General features: G+C 45.0%; 1 protein-coding gene across 3 annotated transcripts in view; it reads right to left on the bottom strand.

Annotated features, from left to right (window-relative positions):
• Positions 1-26,957, bottom strand: part of LOC121269774 (cartilage intermediate layer protein 1-like) — a 62,349-nt gene that overhangs the window by 10,160 nt on the left and 25,232 nt on the right. For 2 of the 3 annotated variants that reach the window (XM_041174681.1, XM_041174682.1), the window contains exons 4-7: positions 23,878-24,060; positions 16,438-16,506; positions 14,039-14,353; positions 2,433-2,541 (exon numbers count right to left, since the gene is read on the bottom strand). In XM_041174681.1, coding sequence (XP_041030615.1) covers positions 2,433-2,541; positions 14,039-14,353; positions 16,438-16,506; positions 23,878-24,060 — 676 coding nt within the window. The remainder of the gene's footprint in view (positions 1-2,432; positions 2,542-14,038; positions 14,354-16,437; positions 16,507-23,877; positions 24,061-26,957) is intronic. The other variant, XM_041174683.1, reaches the window with a different exon arrangement.

Below are 26,957 nucleotides of genomic sequence, written 5' to 3'. Positions count from 1 at the left end.
CTGCACCATTTCTCCAGCCACGCATTCATTTGGACTAACCTCCTATTTCTATACTCACTAGCGCGTGGCACCTGAAGTAATCCAGAGATTACTAACTTTGAGGTCCTTTCTTTAATCCACTTCCCAGCTCCCTAAATTCTGCTGGCAGGACCTCAACCTTCTTTCTGCCTATGTTGTTTGTACCAATATGTACCATGATCCTTGTCTGTTTGCCCTCCCCCTTTAGAATGTTCTGCAGCTGTTCAGTGACATCCTTGAACCTGGCACCAGGGAGTCATGTCTACGGCCTCAGAAACGTCTGTCTGTTCCCCTTACTATCGAGTCTCCTACCACTATTGTTCTTCCCCTCTTTTTCCTCCCCCCTGTGCGGCTGAGACACTCACAATGCGTGGCTGCACTCCCCAGAGGAACCGTCACTCTCACCGTTTTCCAACACAAAAAAATGGTTCTCGAGCGAGATGCACCCTGGGTTTCCTGACTACCTGCCTGACACTTTTCTTCTGACTGATGGTTACCTCTCTGTATGCACTTCTGTAAGCTATGGGGTGACCGTGTTCAAAAACGTGCTATCCATGAAACATTCAGCCTCGCGGATACACCTCAGTGTCTCCAGCTGTTGCTCAATCTCCGAAACTCGGAGCTCAAGTAGCTGCAGCTGGTGGCACTTCCTGCACACGTGGATGGTCAGAGCGCAAGTAGCATCTAGGACTTCCCACATGTTGCAAGCTGCGGTACTGAGCTGCCCTGCCATGCCTCTAGTTGAAAAAAAACCTTACTTTAAGTTATATACAATAAAGACATTAAATTATTTACGTACTTTAAATAAAAACTAGATCTCTTACCTTTCCTTCAGTTAATCTATTTTAAACTGAGAAAAACCTGGAGAAAAATACTTACCCACTACTCACCAATCAGCTCTCACCTTTGTGCTGACGTCACTTTTTGAAGCTTCTCCGCACTTATGCTGGTTCTGATCTCTCCACTGCTCTCTTGTGCTGTCTTGTGATATCATTCATTATTTTCAACAAGAAATGACTGCAGGACACTCTTCCCAGACTGCTTTGCCGTGATGCTGACTGCGGGATGCTCTTCCCAGACTGCTTTGCTGCGATGCTGACTGCAGGACGTTTTTCCCAGACTGCTTTGCTGCGATGTTGACTGCAGGACACTCTTCCCAGACTGCTTTGCTGCGATGCTGACTGCAGGACACTCTTCCCAGACTGCTTCGCCGCGATGCTGACTGCAGGACACTCTTCCCAGACTGCTTTGCCGTGATGCTGACTGCAGGATGTTTTTCCCAGACTGCTTTGCTGCGATGCTGACTGCAGGACACTTCCCAGACTGCTTTGTCACGATGCTGACTGCGGGATGCTCTTCCCAGACTGCTTTGTCACGATGCTGACTGCGGGATGCTCTTCCCAGACTGCTTTGCTGCAATGCTGACTGCAGGACACTCTTCCCAGACTGCTTCGACACGATGCTGACTGCGGGATGCTCTCTGTGGGATGCTCTTCCCAGGCTGCAAGACACTCTTCTCAGCCTTGTCATAGAAACATTACATATCCTTGTCATAGAGACATTAGAACTCAGAAGGAGACCATTCAGCCCATTGAGTCCATGCCAGCTCTCTGCTGAACAATCCAGTTAGTGCCATTCCCCCATTCTATCCCTGCAGCTCTGAAAGTTTATTTCTCTCAAATGCCCATTCAATTTCCTCTTCAATTCATTGATGGTCTTTTTTTTTTATTCATTCTTGGGATGTGGACATTGCTGGCTAAGCCAGCATTTATTGCCTATCCCTCATTGCCCTTGTGAGCAGCAAGTTCCCGGTCATTAAAGAAAATGTGTAAAAAGGTTCTTCCTCACATTTCCCCTGTAACTCTTGCCCAAAACCTTAAATCTGTGTCTCCTAGTCCTTGTACCATTAGCCAATGGGAATTGTTTTTCTTTGTGTACCCTATCTAAACCTGTCACAATATTGTACACCTCTATTCAATCTCCCCTCAATCCCCTTTGCTCCAAAGAAAGCAATCCCAGCTTCTCCAAGGTACCCTTTTGGCTAAGATTGCTCACCCCAGAACCATCCTGGTAAATCTTCTCTGCACCCTGTGTTCAAATCTCTCCATGATCTCACCCCTCCCAATCTCTGTAACCTCCTGACAACTGCCTCCCCACACGACACCTTCCCTCCCCCGCCACCCAATCCCTCCCAATCCAAACTCTTCAATTTTCTGATTTCAGTCTCTAGTGCATCCCCCTGTTCATTTCACCATTAGTGGCTGTGCCTTCAACTAGTAAGTGGCCATGTCCCAGAACAGTAGTTTGAGGAGGGTATTAGCTACAGAGATTGCAGAGATAGGGAGGGAAGAAACCATGAAGCAATTAAAAACCTAAATACGATCATTTTAAGTTTAACTAAAAAGGGTTCTTACCAGAAGTGCTTGTCTGGTGGGGGATTACACTCAACTTTGCAGCAGAAAGTTACACTTTGCCCCTCACGTCTGACTTTGCTCATCAGCTGTTTCCTGATAAACGGCTTTTCTGCACAAAGACCAAGATTTCGCAAAATCAAACAATTCTAATAGGCTGTGTATGATCCTGGAGTGATGGTAGCCTAAGCTACTGGTTACATTAATTGTTTCCTGGTTATATAGATTGGTCTAGGTGACTTTGTACTTATCTTCCAGCCCTTCCCCTGGCCCAACTAAGGAAGTCAAGGACAGTATTAAATTGAAAGAAAAGTCATAAAATACTGCGAAGACGTATGGCAGTCAGAAGATTGGATAAAATATAAAGAAGAGCAAAGAATATTAATAAAGAAGGGAGAAATTGGTGTTTGAGAGAAAGATAGCTAGAAATATGAAGAAGAATTTCCACAAGTATTTAAAAAGGAAAAGAGTAGCTAAAGTAAGTGTCGGTCCCTCAGAGAATGAGACAGGAATTAATAATGGAAAACTAAGAAATGATGGAAAGATTGAACAGGCATTTTGTGCCTTTCTTCACTGTAGATTACACAAAAATCATACCAAGAATAAATGTACCAACAAATTTGAAAAGCTTAGCAGTTAACTGTTCCCTGGTACATTCTCCATGGCAACACTTCTTACCAATTAGAGTCCACTTGCCAACCAATTAGCACCCTCTTCTCATGTAGTATACATTGTTGTTCCCTTCGAAATTTGGCATCTTGTGTCTGCCTGATGAGTGCAAGACAAAAAGCTTTGACAGCATGTCTCGTTTTTCAGCAATACTCAGTTCGGTACTACCAAGTGACTTTGTATACTAAGATCACTGAAAATCAAGAGGTAAAAGGGAGTGCAGAACTTAAAACAATCACAATCATCAAGGAAAGAACTAAAGGCTGATAAGTCCCCAGGTCCTGGTGGCTTTCATCCTAGGGCTTTAAAAGAAGTGGCTGCAGAGATTGTAGATGCATTGGTTCTGATCTTCCAAAATTCCCTAGATTCTGGAAAAGTCCCAGTGGATTGGAAAACTGCAAATGTAACACCTCTATTCAGGAAAAGACAGAGATGGAAAACAGGAAACTATAAGCCAATTAGCCTTTCAAAGGGAAAATACTAGAATCCATTATTAGGATTCAGGCAGAGTTATCATGGTTTTGTGAAAGGGAAATCATGGTTGACTAACTTATCAGAGTTTTCTGAGGAAATAACAATCAAGGTAGTTAAAGGGGAGCCTGTAGATACGGATTTCCAAAAGGCATTAGATAAGGTGCCACACCAAAGATTACTTCACAAAATAAGATCACATGGTGTAGGGGGTAACAAATTAGCATGGATAGAGGATTGGTTAGCTAACAGGGGGCAGAGAGAAGGGGTAAATGGGTCATTTTCAGGTGGAGTACCACAGGGATCAGTGCTGGGTCCTCAAATATTTACAATCTACAGCAATGATTTAAATGAAGGGACTGAGTATGTGGTAGCTAACTCTGCTGATGACACAAAGTCAGGTAGGAAAGTAACCTGAAGAGGACATAAAGGGAGGAATTTTCCAGTCCCACCAAGAGAAAGGCCGGAAAATTCTGGCCAAAGAGCCTACAAATAGATATAGAAAGTTTAAGTGGGTGGGCAAATGGTGCATAATGTGGGAATGTTATGAGACAATAGTTGGTAAAGCTGAACTTAAAAATCCCAGAGGGAAACTATCATAACATATATTTTTAAGTGGTATGTTTGACATGCAACTCTAAATTCAGGAATCAAACCACCAGTTCTCGAGAGATTTTATATTAAGGCTAATCTACACAAGTTAAGTATATACACATGGCTGCAAATTACTACTATCATAACTTTTAACAAATTCCCAAACTAATCTCCATTAAGGCAACAGCAACCCATTGACTGAACCAGACACCAGGCAAAGCATTTTCATCTTACCAATTCAAAATGAGGTCCCTCTCACTTTGGTTCCTGTGGAGACAGTTGTAGGCTTACAAACTGCTTTGATGTTACAATTGCCTCTGCCCTGTACACACGAAAACTGCCATTGGTTATATCCAGTACATCTTATTGAATGTAAATTCTCATTGTATCACCAGCCTCTTTGAATTCCGCCTCTTCTAACAATAAAACCCCTTTCATAGAACCAATTTTATTAGTAATATAATCATATTGCTTGGCCTTTGCTAGCTAGGTGCCAGATTTCACCCCACTTCTTGAATGCTCTATTCAAAAAATGCAAATGCACTCTAACTCTCTTACATCTCAAAATTAGTACGCATCAAAGCACCCAGGCTAGCTGGCTTTAATCCAATTAAGACCCACACACAGACTAAACCTCTATTTTTAAAATATTTTTCAATAATATTATATACATTAATAGCTTCATGACAGGAAAATGTGAACTTGTTCACTTTGGAAGGAAGAATAGAAGAACAGTATATTGTTTAAATAGAGAAAGATTGCAGAACTCTACAGTATAGAGAGATCTGGGTAACCTGGTATATGAATAACAAAAACTTAGTGTGCAGGTACAGCAAGTGATTAGGAAGGCAAAGTGGAATATTGGTGTTCATTGCAAGGAGAATTGAGTATAAAAGTAGGGAAGAGTTTCTGCAACTGCACAGGGTCTTAGTGAGACTGTATCTGGAGTACATAACATATGAATTAGGAGCAGGAGTAGGCCATTCAGCCCCTCGAGCTTGCTCCACCATTCAATAAGACCATGGCTGATCTGATTGTGGCCTTAACGCCACATTCCCTCCTACCCCTGAAAACATTTGACTCCCTTGTTAGTCAAGGGACTCGGCATTAAAAATATTCATTGACCCTGCTTCCACCATGCTCTGGGGAAAAGAGTTCCAAAGATTCATAGCCCTTTGAGAGTTGTTTTTTTCTCATCTCTATCATAAATGACAGTTGTGACAAATTGTGTTCCCTAGTTCCAGCCTCTCCCACAAGGGGAAATATCCTTTCAGCATCCACCCTGTCAAATCCCCTCAGGATCTTATATGGTTCAATAAGATCACCTCTCATTCTTTTGAACTCCAATGGACACAGGCCTATCCAACCTTTCCTCATAGGATAACCCCCCTCATCCCAGGAATCAGTTGAGTGAATCTTCTCTGAACTGCTTCTAACGCATTTATATCGTTAGTTAAATAAGGGAATCAAAACTGTATATAGTACTCCAGATGTGGTCTCGCCAATGCCCTATACAACTGTAGCAAAACATCCCTAATTTTATATTCTAGTCCCCTTGCAATAAATGCCAACATTCTATTTGCCTTCCTAATCACTTGCTGGACCTGCAGACTAACTTTTCCTGATTCATGTACCGGAACACCCAGATCCCTCTGTACCTAGAATTCTGCAATCTTTCTCCATTTAAATAATTTGCTGCTTTTCTATTCTTCCTGCCAAAGTGGGAAAGTTCAAATTTTTGCACATTATACTCTATCAGCCAGATTTATTTCCTACTCACCTAACCTATTTATGTCCCTCTGCAGAATCCTTTGGTCCTCTTCCCTACTTACTTTCCTACCTATTTTTGTTCATCAGCAAATTTAGCAACCATATATTCTGTCTCCTCATCCAAATCATTGATTTAAATTGTAAATAGTTGAGGATCCCTGTGGCAGTCCATTCGTAACACCTTGCCAACCCACAAAAGATCCACTTATTGCTACTCTCCGTTTCCTGTCAGCTAACCAATCCTCTATGCATGATAATATGTTACCCTCCTACACTGTGAGCTCTTATTTTGCATAGTAAACTTTGATCTGGCATCTTGTCAAATGCCTTCTGGAAATCCAAATACAGCACATCCACAGGTTCCCCTTTATCCATGTTGCTCACTACTTTCTCAAAGAACTCCAATAAATTAATCAAACGTAATTTCCCTTTCACAAAACTAGATTGACTCTGCTTTAGTGTATTGAGATTTTCTAAGTACCCAGCTATAATTTCCTTAATAGATTCCAGCAATTTCTCTATGCTAGATGTTAAGCAAACAGACCTGTAATTACCTGTTTTCTGTCTCCTTCCTTTCTTGAATCGAGGAGCCACATTTGCTATTTTCCAATCTGATGGGACCTTTCCAATCTATGGAATTTTGGAAAATTAAAACCAATGCATCTAAAATCTGATTAGCCACTTCTTTTAAGACCATAGGATGAAGTCCATCAGGACCTAGGGACTTGTCGGCTTTTAGTTCTAATAATTTTCTCAGTACCATTTCCCTGTGGATTGCAATTGTTTTAAGTTCCTCTCTCCCTTTCACCTCCACATTCATAATTATTTCTGGGTTGTTATTTGTATCCTCTACAGTGAAGACAAATGCAAATATCTGTTCAATTCACCCACCATTTCCTCATTTTCTAATATTAATTCACAATCCTCACTCTATGGAGGACCAACGCTCACTTTACTTACTCTTTTCCTTTTAAAATACCTGTATAAACTCTTACTACCTGTTTTTATATTTCTAGCTAGCTTTCTCCCATACTCTAAGTTCTCCCTCTTTATTAATCTTTTAGTCAATCTTTGCTGTTCTTTATGTGCTGTCCAGTCTTCTGACCTGCCAGTCATCTTTGCAGGATTATGTTTTATCTTTCAATTTGATACTATCTTTAACTTCTTTAGATAGCCACGGATGGTGTGCCCTTCCCTTAGGTGCCCTTCTCTCTCATTGGAATGTATCTTTTCTGAGTATTCTGAAATATCTCCTTAAATGTCTGCCACTGCATTGCTATTGACCTATCCCTTAACCTAATTTCCCAGTTCACTTTAACTAGCTCTGTCTTCATGCCCTCATAATTTCCCTTATTTAAGCTTAGAACACTAGTCTTAGATCCACTCCTCTCTCCCTCAAACTGGAAGTGAAATTTAATCATTATTATCATTGCTACCTAGGGACACCTTCACCATGAGGTCATTAATTACTCCTGTCTGGTTGCACACTACCAGATCTAGTATAGCCCGCTCTTCTGGTTGGTGCTAAAATATGCTGCTCTTAAAAAAACTGTGCCGAAAACACTCTATGAACTTATCATCCAGGCTGCCTTTCCAAACCTGATTCGTCCAATCTATATGCAAATTAAAATCACCCATGATTATTGCCGTACCTTTCTCACAAGCCCCCAATATTTTTTCCTGCCCCGTCCTACAGTATGGTTACTGTTGGGGGATGCCTATAAACCACTCCCACAAATGACTTTTTACCTTTACTATTTCTCATCTCTACCCAAACTGATTCTACATCTTGATTTCCATAACTAAGGTCTCCACTGTACCAATGTCATCCTTAATTAACAGAACTACCCCTCCATTTTTTCCTAGTTTCATGAATCAAAACCCTTGGGCTGAATTTTGCCCTTGTCAGGCGGGTGGGCCTGGGAGCGGCTGCAAAAGCGACTGCCACCCGCGATCAGACCCCTACGGTGATTTCATGCTGGGGGGCCAGTTAAGACCCGCCCAGCGTGAAACGCGGTTCGTCACTGGCCATGAAGGGCCGAGTGGGGGCAGGGTTCTTTTAGCTGCCGGGTCCAATGGTGACCCAGCAGCCGGTATAAAGAAGGCCCAGGCAGCCCCAGAAAGACTGCCAGGGAAGGATGTCTGGATGCCAGTTGGATAGATGATGCAGTTGAATGCGTCAGCAAATGCCAGGTGAGATGGCAGGTTGGGGGTTTTCTGATGAGTGTCCTGCCATCATCCTGGAGCGGGGGCTGCTTGGAGGGGCACCCTTGTCTCCAGAGATGGAAAGAGGCGGCCACCACACCTCACCAAGAAGGCATGGGAAGAGGTGACAGCCCTGGTGAGCAGCCATAACGTGGTATGGTGCATCTGGTTGCAGTGCCAGAAGCGCTTCAATTACCTGCTGCGCTCAAGAAAGGTGAGAACCATGTTGGCATGGGTCAGTATGTTGAATTGTTAAGGTGTGGCCATCATCTCTTGGAGCTCAGGGGTGCTAGAGTCTGAATGCCAATTGTCAATCATGCCAGAGCTGGCCAATGGGGTGAGCCCTGGCTGCTTGGACTGAATGCCTTGCATGACTCAGATGTACCCTGCAAGGTGTTCCTCAGCTGGGATTGACCAGTCTGCAATGGCGCTGCAGGTAGAGAGTGGACTAATCAATGCACCTCCGTTCTTTCAGGAGAAGACAAGCCATAACCAAGCAGAGAGGGCACGAACAGGCAGAGGCCCACCCAACCTTCTGCTGCTCACCAGGTTTGAGCAAGATGCCCTGGAGCTGGAGAGCTGGCATGCTCCTCATGCAACCGGGCGTGGAGACACAGGGGTGCCAGATGAAGGTAAGAGCGCAGGGCACAGAGGTGAGAGTTCAGACTGTGCAACCATTCTAGTGCAGTCTCCTTACCGACATGCCTTGAACCTGGATTCCCCATTGATCATTGAAAGACGAGGGCACCATGATACGGATCTCCATTGTCTCACTAGGGTGCCTGGCACACACAGTGACAGTGTGATGACTGTAATTTTTGACATGTCCTTCTTTTCACTTCTAGGTTCACCAGCACACATTCACTCAGGACTCCAGAGGGCCACCCCGATGCCAGAGGACCACCGGGCATCACTGTCACCTGCATCACACATGCTCTATGAAGCAGGCACCAGCACAGATACCAGCACCTTGGTGGACATTAGATTGGTGGCTAGTATCTCGGTGCACATTGGTGAGGGCACTTCAGACTAGCTTGAGGTGCAGGCGGAGGCAGAGAGTGCCCAGGGTGCCGGCAGTTGGAGGACCAGGACGAGGCTATGATGAGCCTGTGGAATTGTCCATTAGGCGACAGATGCTGGATGTCTAGCAGGACGTGCAGGAGGATACGGTGGAGATCCAGGAGGTTCCTGCGTACCACGGTCTCTGTTGTGTAGGAGTCCATGCGGAGCATGACCACTGTGTTGACCCTCATGGCCGAACGCACTGCCATCTCCATGGATAGAGTGGCAACTCTCATGGAGAGGTTGATCCAGGGACAGGATGAGGGGTTCCTGGGGTTGTACTCAGACCTGCGAGCCCTCACACCGGCAATGACCTTACGTGGTCAGTGTCAGTGTGGAGATGGATTGGGCACCCAGTATCCCAGGTAGGTGCCCATCCATCAAAGGTGAGCAGGGAGGTTGAGTGACCTTACGATGGCACATGAGCTGCCCATCATCTCTGCGGGCTCCTCTCAGGGCACTCTGGATGACGGCAGCAGCTCCTCTGCCCCTCTGCCAGTGACTGTAGCACCTGATGAGGCTGCGGTGATTGGGGAGATGCCAGCCATGGCACTGGCCATTCCCTCCCAAGTGGGGCCAGAGTGGGCTCCACTGGTCAGAGAATGACCAGCAAGGTCATCAAGGCCAACAAGACAGTCAGCAGAGTGTCTCCAATGCCGGTGCCAGTGAGGGGGGGAGCACCTAGATGTAGCACTCACAAATGTAAACTAAAAGGTACCATGAGCACAAGAGGGACAGCTCATGGGTGATTTTGTGTTCACTTATGTTTAGTTACGCTCTCCTGCTCTGGGACTTAAGACCAGAGAGGTTGATGTCAAGAGTCTGTATATGTGGAAATGAAATAAATCTGGTTTTGTCATCATGGCCTGAGGATGCTTCATCTTTTCATGTCATTGGTGAAGGAACACCAGTATATAATGTTGGATGTTGGTGGCTCTGAACTTTATTGCATGGGTACTGAGTGTTCTTTGGGTTGAAATGAAAGGGTCCTTTCAGACATCTGGGATGGAGGAGGCAGCCCTGGCATGTAGGTGAAGCTGATCTTTGGTATCCTAGCTGAAGGAGCGTTGGATCAAAGTGTCCCTGCCTCCCTGGTGGTTACCGAGGTCTGGCTCCATGCCCTCAGCATTCTCCTCACTTTGCTCCTCCTCACACTCACCACTGGACTCATTATCTGTGGCCTGTGGAGCTACATCAAGATCCTCTTCCTCCAGTGGGACCTCCTTTCCAGTGTCAGATTGTGGAGAGTGCAGCATGCAACCACTCTGGAAGGTATTGTAGCGCTCCCCCTGAACAGTCCAGGCATCAGAAACGCATCTTGAGGAGATCTATGGTCCTCTCTAGGGCCGTCCTTGTGGAGGCATGACTCGTATTGTAACGCTGCTCGGCCTCTGTTCTTGGATGGCGGAGAGGCATCATGAGCCACCTCTTCAACGGATAGTCCTCGTCACCCAGCAGCCATCCATCCAGTCGGGCTGGAGCACCGAAGAGTCTCGGCACCTGGGAGTGTCTCAGGATGTTAGCGTTGTGGGAGCTGCCTGGGTACCTTGCACAGACTTGCAGAATCAGCATCTTGTGGTCACACACTATCTGCAGATTAATGGAGTGGAATCCCTTCCTGTTGACAAAGGCTCCCGGCTCACCTGCTGGCCACATGTGTACAGTCTATTGCACCCTGGAGGCAGGGGAACCCAGCAATGCCCGCCTGAACAGAACTTCTGTCACCAGTTTGACGCAACTATGGACAGCTGATTGGGAAACTTCACATACATCCCCCACTGACCATTGGAAAGAGCTGGAGGCATTGGCATGGGGTGTCCACCCACACAGTCAGAGCTGATTTCAGACCCGATCAGCCAGCAAATGAAGGTGACTGTCTCCCTTGAGAGGCGGAGCCTCCTTTGGCATTGCACGTCGGACATATAAATGTAGCTGCATCGCCGCCTGTAAACCCTGGCAGCAGGATGGTGGTGCCTTCTGTGGCCCCTTCCTCCTTGATCTACTTGCTAACCCTGCGCCCCTTGTACCTGCGTCTCTCCTCCCACAGGTCCCTCCCTTGGAAGCTGCATTGGGACATCTGGCCTCCTCTCCCTTCTGCCCCTCTCTTCCCCCACAGAGGAGGTGCCTCCAGCAGAGACCACAATCCCCAGTGCCAGGGTAAGGGAAGGCTGTCTGATACCTGGAAGGATCCACATGGTCTGAATCCTCTGTGGGTCTGGCAGACACCAGTGAGCCTGAAATGAGGTCTGGAAATGCTAAGAATGAAGCCCCGAACAGAGATGAAGCTGCCAAGTACCAATAAGCGACCAGCTGCAAACTGTCTCCAAAACTGCTCATGACTCACACTGGCAATGCTGCTGCCCCTTTTGATCCCGCCCTCGGATGAGGTTTGAGGAAATGTCGGCTGGCCACCTGCCCGTTTTGCCCGTGCAACAAGCAGAAAATTGCACAGGCAACGTAAAATCTGAGACAACTGCATTATTAAGGTCAATAATAATTTATTATGGCGCGCACCTGCCGAGCAAAATATTGCGAGAGTGCGCGATGATGTCGGGACGTTCACCTGACATCATCATGCAATATTTTACTGTCCTTCGGGTTGGGCATATGCCCGCCCGACGAGGGTAAAATTCTGCCCCATTTCCCACACACTAACCTTTGAGCCACGCATTTAACTCGCTAATCTGATCTACCCTACACCAATTTGCTCGTGGCTGAGGTAGTAATTCAGAGATTGTTACCTTTGAGATTCTGCTTTCTAATTTAGCCTCTAGCTGCTCATACTCCCTCAGCAGAACCGCTTTCCTAGTTCTACCTGTGTCGTTGGTACCTACATAGATTATAACCACTGGACCCTCTCCCTCCCTCCCAAGGTCTTCTCCAGCCCAAAGCTGATCTGTGCTGTGTACAGTTTTATTCTCCTTACTTAGGGAGGGATATACTTGTGTTGGAGGCAGTTTGGAGATGGTTCACTTGACTGATTCCTGGGATCAAGGGGTTAGGTTTTGAAGAAAGGTTGGGCCTGTATCCATTGGAGTTTAGAAGAATGAGAGGTGATCTTATTGAGACATAAGAGGAAACTATGCAGAGGGAACTATGTGGCTTATAGAGATCATGCTGCTCCTATTTAACCCTTTTAATATTGGGAGCAATGTTTCAGGAAACTCGAGATTCATTGTTTTAACATCTTGAGCTGTTTTACCTGTTCCAGTCTATGTGAAAGTGATCTCATTTTGTAATCATATCTTTACTCCCATTCCTTCTCTATCACATCTTTAGATTATTGGTTTTACCATTATATCTACCCAAACCCTCTTCATTGGTTTCAAATCCTTTCTCCAGCTGTATTTATCCTTTTTGTGGGGAGCTGGGCCCCAGCCCAGTTCACCCAGTACATCTGCTTCCTGTTTCAGTACTGGTGCCAATTTCCTATGAAATGGAATTGCTTCTTCCCACACTAACCTTTCAACTTATCACTTTGCTGAATGTTTGTCCCTGTCTCAATTAGCCTGTGGTTCTGCTAATAATCCTGAGATTATAACCCTCGAGTCCTTTAATTTAGCCCCAGAACCTGTTCCCTTTTCCATTGGTCCTGACAGAGATCTGACAACCAGATTTTTTTCCCCTTCTTTTCCAGCAGCATTTAGATATCTCTTAGCCGGACACCAAGTGTGCAGTACACCCCTCAGGACTGTCAATCATGGTTGCAGAGGATGCTGTCTATCCCTCTACAGTAACCTTTCTATTCTTCTCTCTGCGCCCTTATACTGCCTGATGCTCTATTGTGTCTCGATTATCTTTCTGGTTCTCCCATCCATAGGCCAGAATTTTTACCTCAGTGGGCGGGCTCGGCGGGTCCGGGGCAGTCGGGAAGCTACCCGCAATTGGGGCTGGACTGCAATTTCATGCTGGCGAGCCTATTAAACCCCACCCCCCACCCCCCCCAGTATGAAACGCGTGTTGCAGCGGCTGGCTGGGCGGGGGGTAGTGGGGAGGGGAGGGGGGCGAGCAGGGGGCTTCATGCATGCGCACAAATGAGGAACAGAGCTGACTCAGGGAGATTAAAAGATATAAAAAATTAAAAATAAAGGATTTTAAGATGTTAAAAACATGTTCCCTCATGTGACTCTATCACATGAGCAGGGACATGTTAGAAATTAGTATGAAAATTTTAAATTTTTTTTAATGACAGATCAAAACCTCTTCCCGCCCGTGGATGAGGCTTCGCAAAAAATGCAGAGGCTGCTTGGCCTTTTCGCCTGCTCCCCAACCACAAGGTTGGATGGGCAGCAAAAAATTCAATTCAATTACATTGTTAATGGCCTTAGTCCGGCTTTTAATTGTTGGCAGGCACATGTGCCCGCTGACTGAAATATTGCGAGGGCGCGATAATGTCGGGATGCTCACCCGACATCATTGTGTGTCACTTTATGCTCATTTGGGTCGGGCACGCGCCTGCCCGACAAGCGCAATATTCTGCCCATAGTCTCTCTCCTCATTCCCACAAGTAGTGAGTAGATCCTACCTGTTGGACACAACCAGGTTCTATGGTTCCTCCTTCCTTGTTGACTGTCAGGTACCCCTCCCTTTTCCTAAACCTCCTCCTCTCTCTCTCTCTCTACATAACGCAACTACTAAAATGCAGGTGCTGTAATAGTGAAGGGTGTGTAATAACGTGGAGTTATATTATTGGGTTATGTACTAATGTTGGATGTAAAGTGAGCAAGTGTATTAATAGGTTGTGTCTTATAATGAAGAGAGTAATACTGTGGAAGATATATTACTGTTGGATCTACAGTGTAATTTGTGAAATCTATATTTTGAGTAATAATCATTACCAGATCTTTTGAGCTTCACTTCAATGGTAGGCATTTTGCTGTAGTTTACACTCAGTGTGACAACTGCTGTTCCATAATAAGCCTTCTTAATTTTTAATGTTGTTTTGCCATCAGGGCAAAGACCAGTAATTTGAAATCTTCCCTGTTCATCACAGTCTGTAAGGACTTTATCCGAATTTCCCCACAGGTGGACAGTTGCCTTGGTGGCAGGAGCACCATCTTGAAGATGTACAGAACCATAAAGTAGATGCTCTTTGCATATACATCGACTGCACTCCGCATTCACATGACCCATAGCACATCTCAGCTCACAACCTGCAACACAGTGTTCAATGCTGGACAGACTCAATTGATTCACATCAACTGTTCAAATACAAAGGGTTCAACATGTTTAAGAATGATGAAAATTCAATATTTCATATTTTCTACAGACAGGAAAATAATCATTTTATCAAATGAAGATATCTGCTCATTTAGAATATTCAGCTCATTTGAAAAGTATAAAGTCGGAAATTATTCACTACACATTCAGTTGCCTACTGCAATGAAAGGGATGAGATTTTCACCTTTCCATCTGAGTGTTAAGTGTTACCAAAGTGATGGGGAGATTGCCATAAGAGCTCCCATTGGTTCATTTCAGTGGAATGAAATCAGTTGCCACTGGTTACTGGCCTAGTGATAAAGAGGGAAAATCATTCCAGGGCAACGTTTCCTCAAAGCTCGAGAGATGTGTGGTTATGCAGCAATCTGCAATGCACAAACAGACTGGACACAAAATTCGCTTTAACATGCAAGTAAGTGTGACTGCACAGTAGTCTTACAGGGACAATGTAGTGTAACAAACAGACACTCTGGAGTTTGCCACTCTACAATACAGCAACATCTCACAGGCTCTCTCTTGCTTGCACGAGCCAGTGCTGTGTGTGATAGCTTGACTGGGATCTGTGGCAGATCCAGGGTGCAGTGGAATAGGGGAAATCTATCTACGCAGCACGATCCTGACTCCTACTTCTCAGCTCTCAGACCTGTGGAACCTGGGAGGTCAGGTCAAGAGGCTGCCAGGAACGAACTCTTGAGATGCAGAAAGCAGTTTTTCCCAGCCAGGATTACCCTGCCATGAGACCAGAACTTCCTTAGCTTCTGATCATGAGTAGCCTCAGTGATATAGACCCCACAATGTGATGACCCCCAGTGTCATGATCCCCCACCCAGAGTCATGACACTACTGCAAGGGTCCCCCTGTGTGCTGATCTCAGAGCCAGAATTAAATGCAGGTCTTGGCAGTAAAGAAATGCAAATTTAGAAGCACTCCTGAAGCATTTCCAAAACATTCTAGATTTTTCTAGCTGTCAGGCTCCTCACTACCTCAATCAGCTATTCCTACAATGAGGAAAGGTTGGGCCTATAACCTTTGGAGTTTAGAAGAATAAAAGATGATCTGACGGAAACATATAAGATCCTGAGGGTTCTTGATAGGGTGGATTCTGAGAGGATGATTCCCTTTGTAGGGGAGCCTAGAACCAGGAAACACAAAAATTAAGGGTCTACCATTTAAAATGGAGAGGAGGAGAAATTCTCTTTTTCAGAGGATCATTATTGGTCTGTGGAATTCTTTTCCCTAAAATGCAGTGGAATCTGAGTCATGGAATATACTCAAGGCTGAGTTAAACAGATTTTTGATTGATAAGGGAGTCGAAGGTCATGGACGGGCAGAAAAGTGGAGTTGAGACCACAATCAGATCAGCCATGATCTCATTGAATGACAGAGCAGGCTTGAAGGGTGTATGGCCTAATCCTGCTCCTAATGCTTATGTCCTTGTGAGGTACACTTCAGTCTAACTTACCCAGGGTGCATTCGTTGTGCAAACCCAGGAATCTTAAAGGCTGCTGTGCAATTGCTCCTCCATCTGAAATTTACACATGAACTAGGAAGGAATCAGTGGGAAGATTGTAGGAAGAATAAAAAAAACAGGAGTAAACTTGGGGAAGCCTTTGAAAGCTTCAACAAGTGGCAGAAATGGCTTCCTCAAGTTTCCATACAAAAATAGTTTCCTGTAGCGTTCTTCCAGATAAAGACATCAATAAAGCAAGGACATTCATCCCAATATATTTTTAAACTGATAAATATATGGGCAAGGATAGATTTGATATATTTTGACCGTTTCCACGAGTTCTTAAGAGAGTTAAGAAATGGGAGGATATTTTGAGAATTCAAACTGATTTTGGGCAAAATTCAGGAGTATTATAGAAAGAATTTAGGATAATCTACAGTTTGACTTTGCAAACAAAATAATCTGACTGGAATTTCATCTCAAAATGAAATTGCAAGATATGACTTAGCGAGTGAGATTTATTTTTCATGCCTACATTCTAGAAAAGGTGAGTAAATCAGATATTACCAGCTGGCTGCCCTTCTCTGCTACTTGTCGTTGGAATGTCCAGTGGTCTGGTGGTGGTTGCAGGAGTTGCTGTGAGCAGAATACAAATAGGAAAAATTAATGGGACTAAAGGAAAAAAATCCCCTGGACTTGATGAAATAGCAGATGTATTGTTGGTCACCTTTCAAAACTTGATAGGCTCTGGAATTGTTCCTGTCAATTGGAAGGCAGCAAATGTAACCCTGCTATTTAAGAAAGGAGGGAGAGGGAAAATGGGGAACTGCAGAGCTGTTTAGCCTGGTGTCAGTAATAAGGGAAATGCTAGAATCTATTATAAGGGGTGCGATAACTGGACAAAATAATGGTAGGAGTGTGCAGTGTGCATGGATTTATGAAAGGGAAATCATGTCTGACAAACCTTTAGAGTTTTTGAGGACGTAACTAGCAGAATAGATAAGAGGGAATCAGTGGACGTGATGTATTTGGGTTTTCAGAAGACTTTCAATAAGGTCCCATACAAGAGCTCACTAAAGAAAATTAGAGCACATGGGATTGGGCGTAATGAACTGGCACAGATTGAGAATTGGCTAACAGACAAAAAACAGAGAGTAGGAATAAATGGGTCATTCTGAAGCAGTCCATGTCCAAATGCAGCAAGACCTGGACAATATTCAGGCTTGGGTTGACAAGTAGCAAATAACATTCATGCCACCCAAGTGCCAGGCAATGACCATCTTCAACAAGAGAGAATCTAACCATCGTCCTTTGACATTCAATGGCATTACCATTGCTGAGTCCCCCACTATCAACATCCTGGGGGTTACCATTGACTGGAAACTGAACTGGACTTGCATTGTGGTATTGTCACTAGATTGGTAATCCAGAGACCCAAGGGAATGCTTTGGGGACCTGGGTTTGAATCCCACCCATGGCAGATGGTGGAATGTGAATCCAATCTAAATCTGGAATTAAAAGCCTAATGATGACCATGAAACCATTGTCGTAAAAAAAAAAAAATCTGGTTCATTAATGCCCTTTAGGGAAGGAAATCTGCTGTCCTTACCTGGTCTGGCCTACATGTGACTCCAGACCCACAGCGATGTGGTTGACTCTGAAATGGCCTAGCAAGCCACTAAGTTGTAACAAACTGCTACAAAGTCACAAAAAAGACCACCTGGCATCAACCTAGGTACTGGAAATGACAATGGCAAGCTCAGTCCTGCCTCCCTGCAAAGTCCTCCTCACTAACTGGGGCTAGTGCCAAAATTGGGAGCGCAATCTCACAGACCAGTCAAGCAACAGCCTGAGAGTCATCCTCACGGAATCATAGCTTATAGATCACGTCCCAGACACCATCACCACCATCCCTGGGTATGTCCTGTCCCACTGGCAGGACAGGCCCAGCAGAGGTGACGGCACAGTGGTATACAGTCAGGAGAGAGTTGCCCTGGGAGTCCTCAACATCGACTCTGAACCCTATGAAGTTTCATGGCATCAGGTCAAACATGGGCAAGGCAACCTCCTGCTGATTACCACGTACCACCCTCCCTAAGCTGATGAGTCAGTACTCCTCCATGTTGAACACCACTTGGAGGAAGCACTGAGTGTGGCAAGGGCGCAGAATGTACTCTGGGTGGGGGACTTCAATGTCCATCAAGAGTGGCGCCACTACTGACCGAGCCCTAAATGACATAGCTGCTAGACTGGGTCTGCGGCAGGTGGTGAGGGAACCAAGGAGAGGGGAAATATACTTGACCTCATCTTCATCAACCTGCCTGCCACAGATGCATCTGTCCATGACAGTATCAGTAGCAGTGACCACTGCATAGTTGTTCTGGAGACAAAGTCCTGTCTTCACATTGAGGATACTCTCCATCGATTTGTGTGGCACTACCACTGTGCTAAATGGGATAGATTTCGAACAGATCTAGCAACTCAAGATTGAGCATTCATGAGGCGCTGTGGGTCATCAGCAGCAGCAGAATTGTACTCGAAAACAATCTGTAACCTCATGGCCCGGCACATCCCCCACTCTACCATTGCCATCAAGCCAGGGGATCAACCCTGGTTCAAAGAAGAGTGCAGGAGGGTATACCAGGAACAGCACCAGGCATACCTAAAAAAGAGTTGTCAACCTGGTGAAGCTACAACACAGGACTACTTGTGTGCCAAACTGCATAAGCAGCAAGTGATAGACAGGGCTAAGTGATCCCACAACCAATGGATCAGATCTAAGCTCTCTGGTCCTGCCACGTCCAGTAATGAATGGTGGTGAACAATTCAACAACTCACTGGAGGAGGAGGCTCCACAAATATCCCCATCCTCTACGATGGAGAAGCCCAGCACATCAGTGCAAAAGATAAGGCTGAAACATTTCTTACAATCGTCAGCCAGAAGTGCCAAGTGGGTGATCCATCTCGGCCTCCTCCGGAGGTCCCCAGCATCACAGATACCAGTCTTCAGCCAATTCGATTCACTGCATGTGATATCAAGAAATGGCTAAAGACACTGGATACTGCAAAGGCTGTGGGTCCTGACAACATTCCGGAAATAGTACCAAAGACTTGTGCTCCAGAACTTGCCGCACCCCTAGCTAAGCTGTTCCAATACAGCTACAACACTGGCATCGACCCGGCTATGTGGAAAATTGCCCTGGTTTGTCTTGTACACAAATATTGTGGATAAATCCAACCCAGCCAATTACCACTCCATCAGTCTACTCTCCAACATCAGTAAAGTAATGGAAGAAGTCATCAACTGTGCTATCATGTAGCACTTACTTAGCAATAACCTGCTCACTGATGCCCAGTTTGGGCTCAGCCAGGGCCACTCAGCTCCTGACCTCATTACAGCCTTGGTTCAAACATGGACAAAAGAGCTGAACTCCAGAGGTGAGGTTAGAGTGACTGCCCTTGACATCAATGGAATCAGGAGGAAAATTCTCCACTGGTTGGAGTCATTCCTAGCACAAAGGAAGATGGTTGTGGTTGTTGGAGGTCAATCATCTCAGTTCCAGGACATCACTGCAGGAGTTCCTCAGGGTAGTGTCCTCGGCCCAACCATCTTCAGCTGCTTCATCAATGACCTTCCTTCCGTCATAAGGTCAGAAGTGGGGATGTTTGCTGATGATTGCACAATGTTCAGCATCATTCTGAAGTAGTGCATGTCCAAATACAGCAAGACCCGGACAACATCCGGGTTTGGGTTGACAAATGGCAAATAACATTCGTGCCACACAAGTGCCAGGCAATAACCATCTCCAACAAGAGAGAATCCAACCATCGCCCCTTAATGTTCAATGGCATTACCATCACTGAATCCCCCACTACTAACATCCAGGGCGTTACCATTGACCAGAAACTGATCTGAACTAGCCGTATAAATACTGTGATTACAATGGCAGGTCAGGCGCTCGGAATTGTGTAATGGGTAACTCATCTCCTGACTCCCCAAAGTCTGTCCACCATCTGCAAGGCACAAGTCAGGAGTGTGATGGAATACTCCCCACTTGCCTGAATGAGTGCAGCTCCAACAACACAAGAAGCTGGACACCATCCAGGACAAAGCAGCCCACTTGATTGGCATCACATCCACAAACACTCCCTCCCTCTACCACTAATGCACAGTAGCAGCAGTGTGTACCATCTACAAGATGCACTGCAGGAATTCACCAAGACTTCTTGGACAGCACCTTCCAAACCCATGACCACTAGAAGAACAAGGGCAGCAAACACATGGGAACACCACCATCTGGAAGGTCCCCCCCAAGCCACTCACCATCCTGACTTGGAAATATATCGCCATTCCTTCACTGTTGCTGGGTCAAAATCCTGGAATTCTTTTCCTAACAGCACTGTAGGAGTATCTAAATCACACGGACTGCAGTGGTTCAAGGCAGCAGCTCACCATCATCTTCTCAAGGGCAACTAGGGATGGGCAATAAATGCTGGCCCAGCCAGTGAAGCCCACATCCCATGAATGAATTTTAAAAAAGTAACAGAATCTAGTAGAAGTCTGCATGGAGACAGCTCATGGCTAGGTCTGAAGGAGCTTATATCCTGTATATACGTATGTAGTTATCTTTAATAATAAATGGTTACTGTTGAGACATAGAAGCCTCGACCTCTTCCTTCGACAAAATACAAATATACAACAGCAGGATTGTCGTATCAGGAGAGATTGAGGAAACTGGGCCTATATCTCTAGAGTTTGGAAGAACGAGAGGTGATCTCATTGAAACATGCAAAATTCTTCCAGGGCTCGACAGGGTAGATGCAGAAAGGACGTTCCCCTGGCTCGAGCCAGAGGATACAGATTCAGACTAAGGGGTGGGCCATTTAAGACTGAGGTGAGGAGGAATTTCTCCATTCAGAGGGTGGTGAACCCTTGGAATCTCTACCCCAAAGGGCTGTGGAGGCTCAGTCATTGAGCATGTTCAAGGCAGAGATCGATAGATTTCTACATATTAAAGATATCAAGGAATATGGGGAGATGGTGTTGAGGTGGAGGATCAACCATGATCTAGTTAAATGGTGGAGCGGGTCTGAAGGGCTGAATGGCCGACTCCTGCTCCTATTTCCTATGCTCCTGCATCAGTCATCATAAAGTAATTTTTAACATCACAGTAATTAGTGGTCAATTCAGAAGCAAACTTGTGCAGCGTTAGTGACGGGTAATGGCTAGAGTGACAAGTATAGGGGCTGTGGGCCATCAGCAGCAGGATTACATTCAACCACAATCTGTAACCTCATGGCCCAGCATATCCCCCAATCAACATTAATATCAAACAGAGTTTAACTTTTTCTTTCATCAGAACTGCCTCTGCACTGAGTTCTGATGAAAGGTCACAAACTTGAAACATTAACTCTCTTTCTCTCCACAGATTTCCAGTATCTACAGAATTTTGTTTTTGGAAAACTCTGACTAGCATGAGGAAGACACTTGTGGTTGTTAGAGGCTAATCATCTGACAACCCAGGAGTTGCAGGAGTTCCTCAGGATAGTGTCCTCAGCCCAACCATCTTCAGCTGTTTCATCAACGACCTTCCTTCCATCATATGGTCAGAAGTGGTGATGTTTACTGATAATTGCACAACGTTCATCACCATTCACGACTCCTCAAGTACTGAAGTAGTCCATGCCCAAATGCAACAAGACCTGGATAATATCCAGGCTTGGGCTGACAAGTGGCAAGTAACATTCGTACCACACAAGTGCCAAGCAATGACCACCTCCAACAAGAGAGAATCTAATCATCTCCCTTTAACATTCAACCACATTATCACCACTGGATCCCCATCATCAGCACTCTGAGGATTACTTTTGATTAGAAACCTAACTGGTCCAGCCATGTAAATACTGTGGCTACAAGAGCAGGTCAGAGGATGAGATAAAAGCAAATTACTGCAGATGCTGGAAATCTGAAATACAAACAGAAAATCTGTTGAGAGAGAAACAGAGTTAATGTTTCAATTCCGTATGACTCTTCATCAGAGGCTGGGAATCCTGCGGTGAGTAACTCACCTCCTGACTCCCCAAAGACAGTCCACCATCTGGCACAGGTCAGGAGTTGATGGAATATTCTCCACTTGCCTGGAAGAGTACAGCTCCTACAACACTTAAGAAGCTAGACCCCATCCAGGACAAAGCAGCCCGCTTAATTGGCACCACATCTACAAACATTCACTCCCTCCACCACCAACGCACAGCGGCAGCAGTGTGTACCATATACAAGATGCACTGCAGCAACTCACCAAGGCTCCTTGGACAGCACTTTCCAAAGCTGTGATCTCTATCATCTCAAAGGACAAGGGCAGGAGGCACATGGGAACACCACTACCTGCAATTTACCCTCCAAGTCACTCACCATCCTGACTTGGAAATATGTCGCCGTTCCTTCACTGTCACTGGGTCAAAACAGGCGTGACTAGTGCTGATGGGCAGAGGATGGAGTGACCATGTAAAGGGTAGTCATTGGCATTATCTGTACCCATAATTAATAGTTAGAATAACCAGCTAATTGACTGCAGAACCCACAGTGATGGTAACTGCTTAAAGTTATAGGCAGTGGTTGACTTGCACTGCTGATAGGCAGTGGGAGTGGTTAGAGTGAACAGGGCAAGAGGTTGGAGTGCCCGGTGCTGATGGGCAGTCGCTTTGTTAATTTTACTAATGAATAGCCATTGAAGTGCAAAGTGATGGATACTGGCTAGAAGAAGCAGTGGTCAGACAGAAACTGGAACAATGAGTTTATTGGTGCTCTTTGATTCATCTTCTAAAACATGCGTTGTTGCTGTAGCTTGCCTTCAGGCTGTGATGCTCATTACAGTAGAAGGAGCTGCTTGAAACTACTGGCACCAAACATTGGGTTGGATTAAATCATTGTTTGTTTCTTAAAAAACATTTCCTACTCTTCACTGAATGATTGAATGTTAGGGTGGAGAATCCCTGGCGTGGATTTCCAGACAGACACAACACTGGACGATGCCATATCAGACAGTGCTCTGCAAAACACTCTTCAGATAAGTTCTGAGGCAGACAGTGTTAGATTATTTTACACACTGCAACACTGAATTCTATTCTGACCAGAAACATGCATTAACATACAATTTCCATTCTCCAACTTCAGTTCCTGAAGATCGATCCAACATAAATTTCCCATACCACATGGACTGCAGCGGTTCATGAAAGCAGCTCACCACCGCCTTCTCAAGAGCAAGTAGGGATGGGCAATAAATGCTGGCCTAGCCAGCGAACACATTAAAAAAAAAGAATGGTTCTGAATTCATGTTTGCTGCTATTGAAAACTTAGAACTCTGTAGGTTACTCCAATTAATGTCAGGAAGATGAACTCGTCATCTCCAAAGAGCAGAATGCAGCATTAAAGAGCTGGAACAGCAATGGTTAATAACAGATTTTCTTAAAAGATTCTGTTCCTGTCTTCCCCTTCAACGTGATTTCAATGCCAAGGCTCCAACTGTTACCTTTTGATCTAGTCATTGAGGACACAAAGACAACAGCGACATGGGTTTGAGTTTGATTGCAGCTGTTACATGACACGTCTTGGTTCAATTAAAATGGAAGTAGTTTGGCTGGAGTACGTGCATGTTGTTAAATAATATAAATGACAGTCACATTTCATATTCGACTGGAGAGGAAAGGGAGCAGTGCCAGTAAAATTAACGTAAACATGATTACTGCTTTAGATGGTTCCAGCTTTGTAAAGGGAAAAGATGCCAAACAAAATAATTAGAATCTACAGATGAAACCTAAGAAATAGGGGCAGAAGTAGGTGGATAGCCCTGGAGCCTGCTTAACCAGTTTAATTTGAATTATGATAACTTTGGAATTCTTCTGTCATTTCTGAAGCAGGTAAATATTTCCACTGTAGCTAACCAAGCATCACTGAAGTCTCCCAAAAAGTGTTACATTTGGAACATTAAAGAAATTCTTTGCACATACTTATACAAGCTGGGCCTTTGCACAGCTTCCCCTCCTCCACAGGGCCTGGACACTGCTGCTCGTTGCTCTGTGTGGAACAGGTCCGCCGACGAGTCTGCACTCCTGTCTCTCCACAGGATGCTGTGCAGGGGCCCCAGTCTGACCACTGGGACCAGGAACTCTGAGCTACAGCAGCTATGGATCCTGAGGAAAGGATCAATAGTTAGAAATTGTTGCCCTGCAATATTAAACAATATTACTTCACATTTTTTTTTACCCTTTTTTAAAAAAAAAAACTCTCCTTACTTCTTTCCACATGATCAAATCATTCTCTTCCCAATAAGTTAGGAAGTCAATCTCTTACTGTCAAATAAGGTGGCCAAGGATGACTACATCCACAGGTGCCTGTTTAAACTTTTGGGAAAAAGAGAAAAAAGTGAGTTAAAAAAAAAGCTGATTTTTAAAGAAGCCATTCTAAGGGAGGGATTTTCTGGTCCTGCCCAAAAAGTCAATGGCTCTCCAAATTTTCCTGTCTCACCCATGATGATGCCACTGCTGACAGGACCAGAAAACCCTTGAACAGCCAGGAAACCATCTAGTGCTGTCATCAGAAGGGCCACCAGCAGAAAAGATTACCCCGGAGGTCAAATCTGGTTATACTGAGAGTTGATTAATTATGACTGATATTCATACCAACCAAATAAATCCTTGATTGATAACTTTGCTAAAAGGAAATGATAGCATAATAAATAGGAGAAGGAATAGGCCATTTGGCCCCTTGAACCTGTTGTGCTTTTCAGTAAAATCCCGGCTGAACGTTTACATTACCTGCACTTTATGTCCTATTCCCACAATTCTTGATTCCCACACTGTCCAAAGATCTATCAATACCAATCTTAAATGTACTCAATGACTGAGCGCTCACTCCTCTGGGGTAGAGAATTCCAAGGCCATAATTTTTCCCTCTTTGTGCGGGCTTGGCGGGAGTGGGTGGGAAGCCGATCGCTTCCTGTGATTGGCTTTGCGCTGCAATTTCATTAAAAAATTAATAAAGACAAAATTTAATGAAACGTCCCCTCATGTGACTGTGTCACATGAGATGGGACATGTTTTTAAATTCAAAATGAAGTTTTTATTTAATTTGTCCGTTGCTGGATGAGGTTTCCTAAAAAATGTAAAGGCCGCTTGGCCTTTTCGTCTGCTCGCCAACCATTAGGCTGGACGGGCAGCATGAATTTCAAGTTAATTAGCTCATTAATGGCCTTAATAGGCCTTTCGATTATTGGCGGGTGCGCAGCCGACTCCGGTGTGCGCCCAAGTGAAATATCGCGTGAGTGGGCGATGTCGTTAGGCGTGCATCCCAAGGTCATCACATGTCATACTACACTCGTGCATGTCGGCCACGTGCCTGCATGCCGAACATAAAATTCTGGCCCAAAGATTCATAACCTTCTTAGTAAAGTTTCTCCTTATTTCGGTGGTGACAGAGGAAACAAAGACTAGAATAAAGGGTTCCCAAACCATGGGTTGTGAGACCCATTGGGGTCATGGGCCAATCAGGGATCACGTGCAGCAATGGCGACTGTTGAGCAGAGACTCTAGCCAGGCCGTGAACTCTTTTCCCCCAAATGGCTTGTCAATGGGACAGCTTTGCACTGCCCTGATTGGCTAATCAGAGGGTTCCTTGAGCGCAGAGAAACAGACTTAATGTTTCGAGTCCAATATGACTCTTTTTTGGAAGAAGAATCATATTAGAAACATAGAAAACAGGAGCAGGAGTAGGTCATACAGCCCTTCGAGCCTGCTCCACCATTCAATATGATCGTGGCTGATTCCCTATCTCAACGCCATACTCCAGCACTCTCCCCATGCCCCTTGGCACCTTTAGAGTCTAGAAATCTAGTTATTTCCTTCTTAAATATATTCAATGACTTAGCCTCCACATCCCTCTGTGGTAGAGAATTCCACAGGTTCACCACCCTCCGAGTGAAGAAGTTTCTCCTCATCTCAATTCTAAATGGTCTACCCCGTATCCTGAGACTGGGACCCGTTGTTCTAGACCCCACACCCTCCCCAGCCAGACAAAACTTCATCTCTGCATCCAGTCTGTCCAGCCCGATCAGAATTTTATGTTTCAATAAGATCTCCTCTCATTCTTCTAAACTCCAGTGAATATAGACCTAGTCGGCCCAATCTCTCCTCATATGACAATCCTGCCATCCCAGGAATCAGCCTGGTGAACCTTCACTGCACTCCCTCTATGGCAAGTATATCTTTTCTTAGGTAAGGAGACCAAAACTGCACACAATACTCCAGGTTCTCTCCAAGGCCCTGTACAGCTGCAGTAAGATATCCTTGCACCTGTATTCAAGTCCTGTCACAATGAAGGCTGACATACCATTTGCCTTCTTAACTGCTTGCTGCACCTGCATACTTGGTTTCAGTGATTGGTGTACAAGGGCACCCAGGTCCCTTTGTACATCAACATTTCCCACTCTATCACCATTTAAATAATACTCTGCCATTCTGTTTTTCCTACCAGAGTGGATAACTTCACACTTATCCACGTTATAGTGCATCTGGCATGTATTTGCCCACTCACAACCTGTCTATATCACCCTGAAGCCTCTTACCACCCTCCTCACTATTCACATTCCCACCAAGTTTTGTGTCGTCAGACTGTAAGGGACCTACATTTGTCTTCAATAATCTTTTTCCATAATTATTGAAGCTTTTACAGTCTGCTTTTATGTTCCTTGCAAATATACTCTCATATTCTATTTTCCCCTCTTAGTCAATCTCTTGGACACCTATGAAGAGTCGAGAAACTCTGTTTCTCTCTCCACAAATGCTGCCAGACCTACTGAGCTTTTCCTAAACTTTGTCTTTATTTCAAGTCTCCAACAATTGCAGTAATTTGATTTTAGTTCCTTGAACGCACTCATGTCCAAAGCACCTTCAGCATTGCAAGTTGTGGTGAATGGTGGGATAGTCCTGGGCTTGGCACCAAGGCTCCATTTCGTATGCACACATGATTCTTAGCTCTGAGGCCCCATCAGAAAATCAAACATTTTGTGGACAAAACCATTTTCCCCTACTCA

Source organism: Carcharodon carcharias, chromosome 26 (genome assembly GCF_017639515.1).
Source record: "Carcharodon carcharias isolate sCarCar2 chromosome 26, sCarCar2.pri, whole genome shotgun sequence".
NCBI classification, from domain to species: domain Eukaryota; kingdom Metazoa; phylum Chordata; class Chondrichthyes; order Lamniformes; family Lamnidae; genus Carcharodon; species Carcharodon carcharias.
Note: the sequence above shows the minus strand (reverse complement) of the source record. Positions and strands in the feature narration are given on the sequence as shown.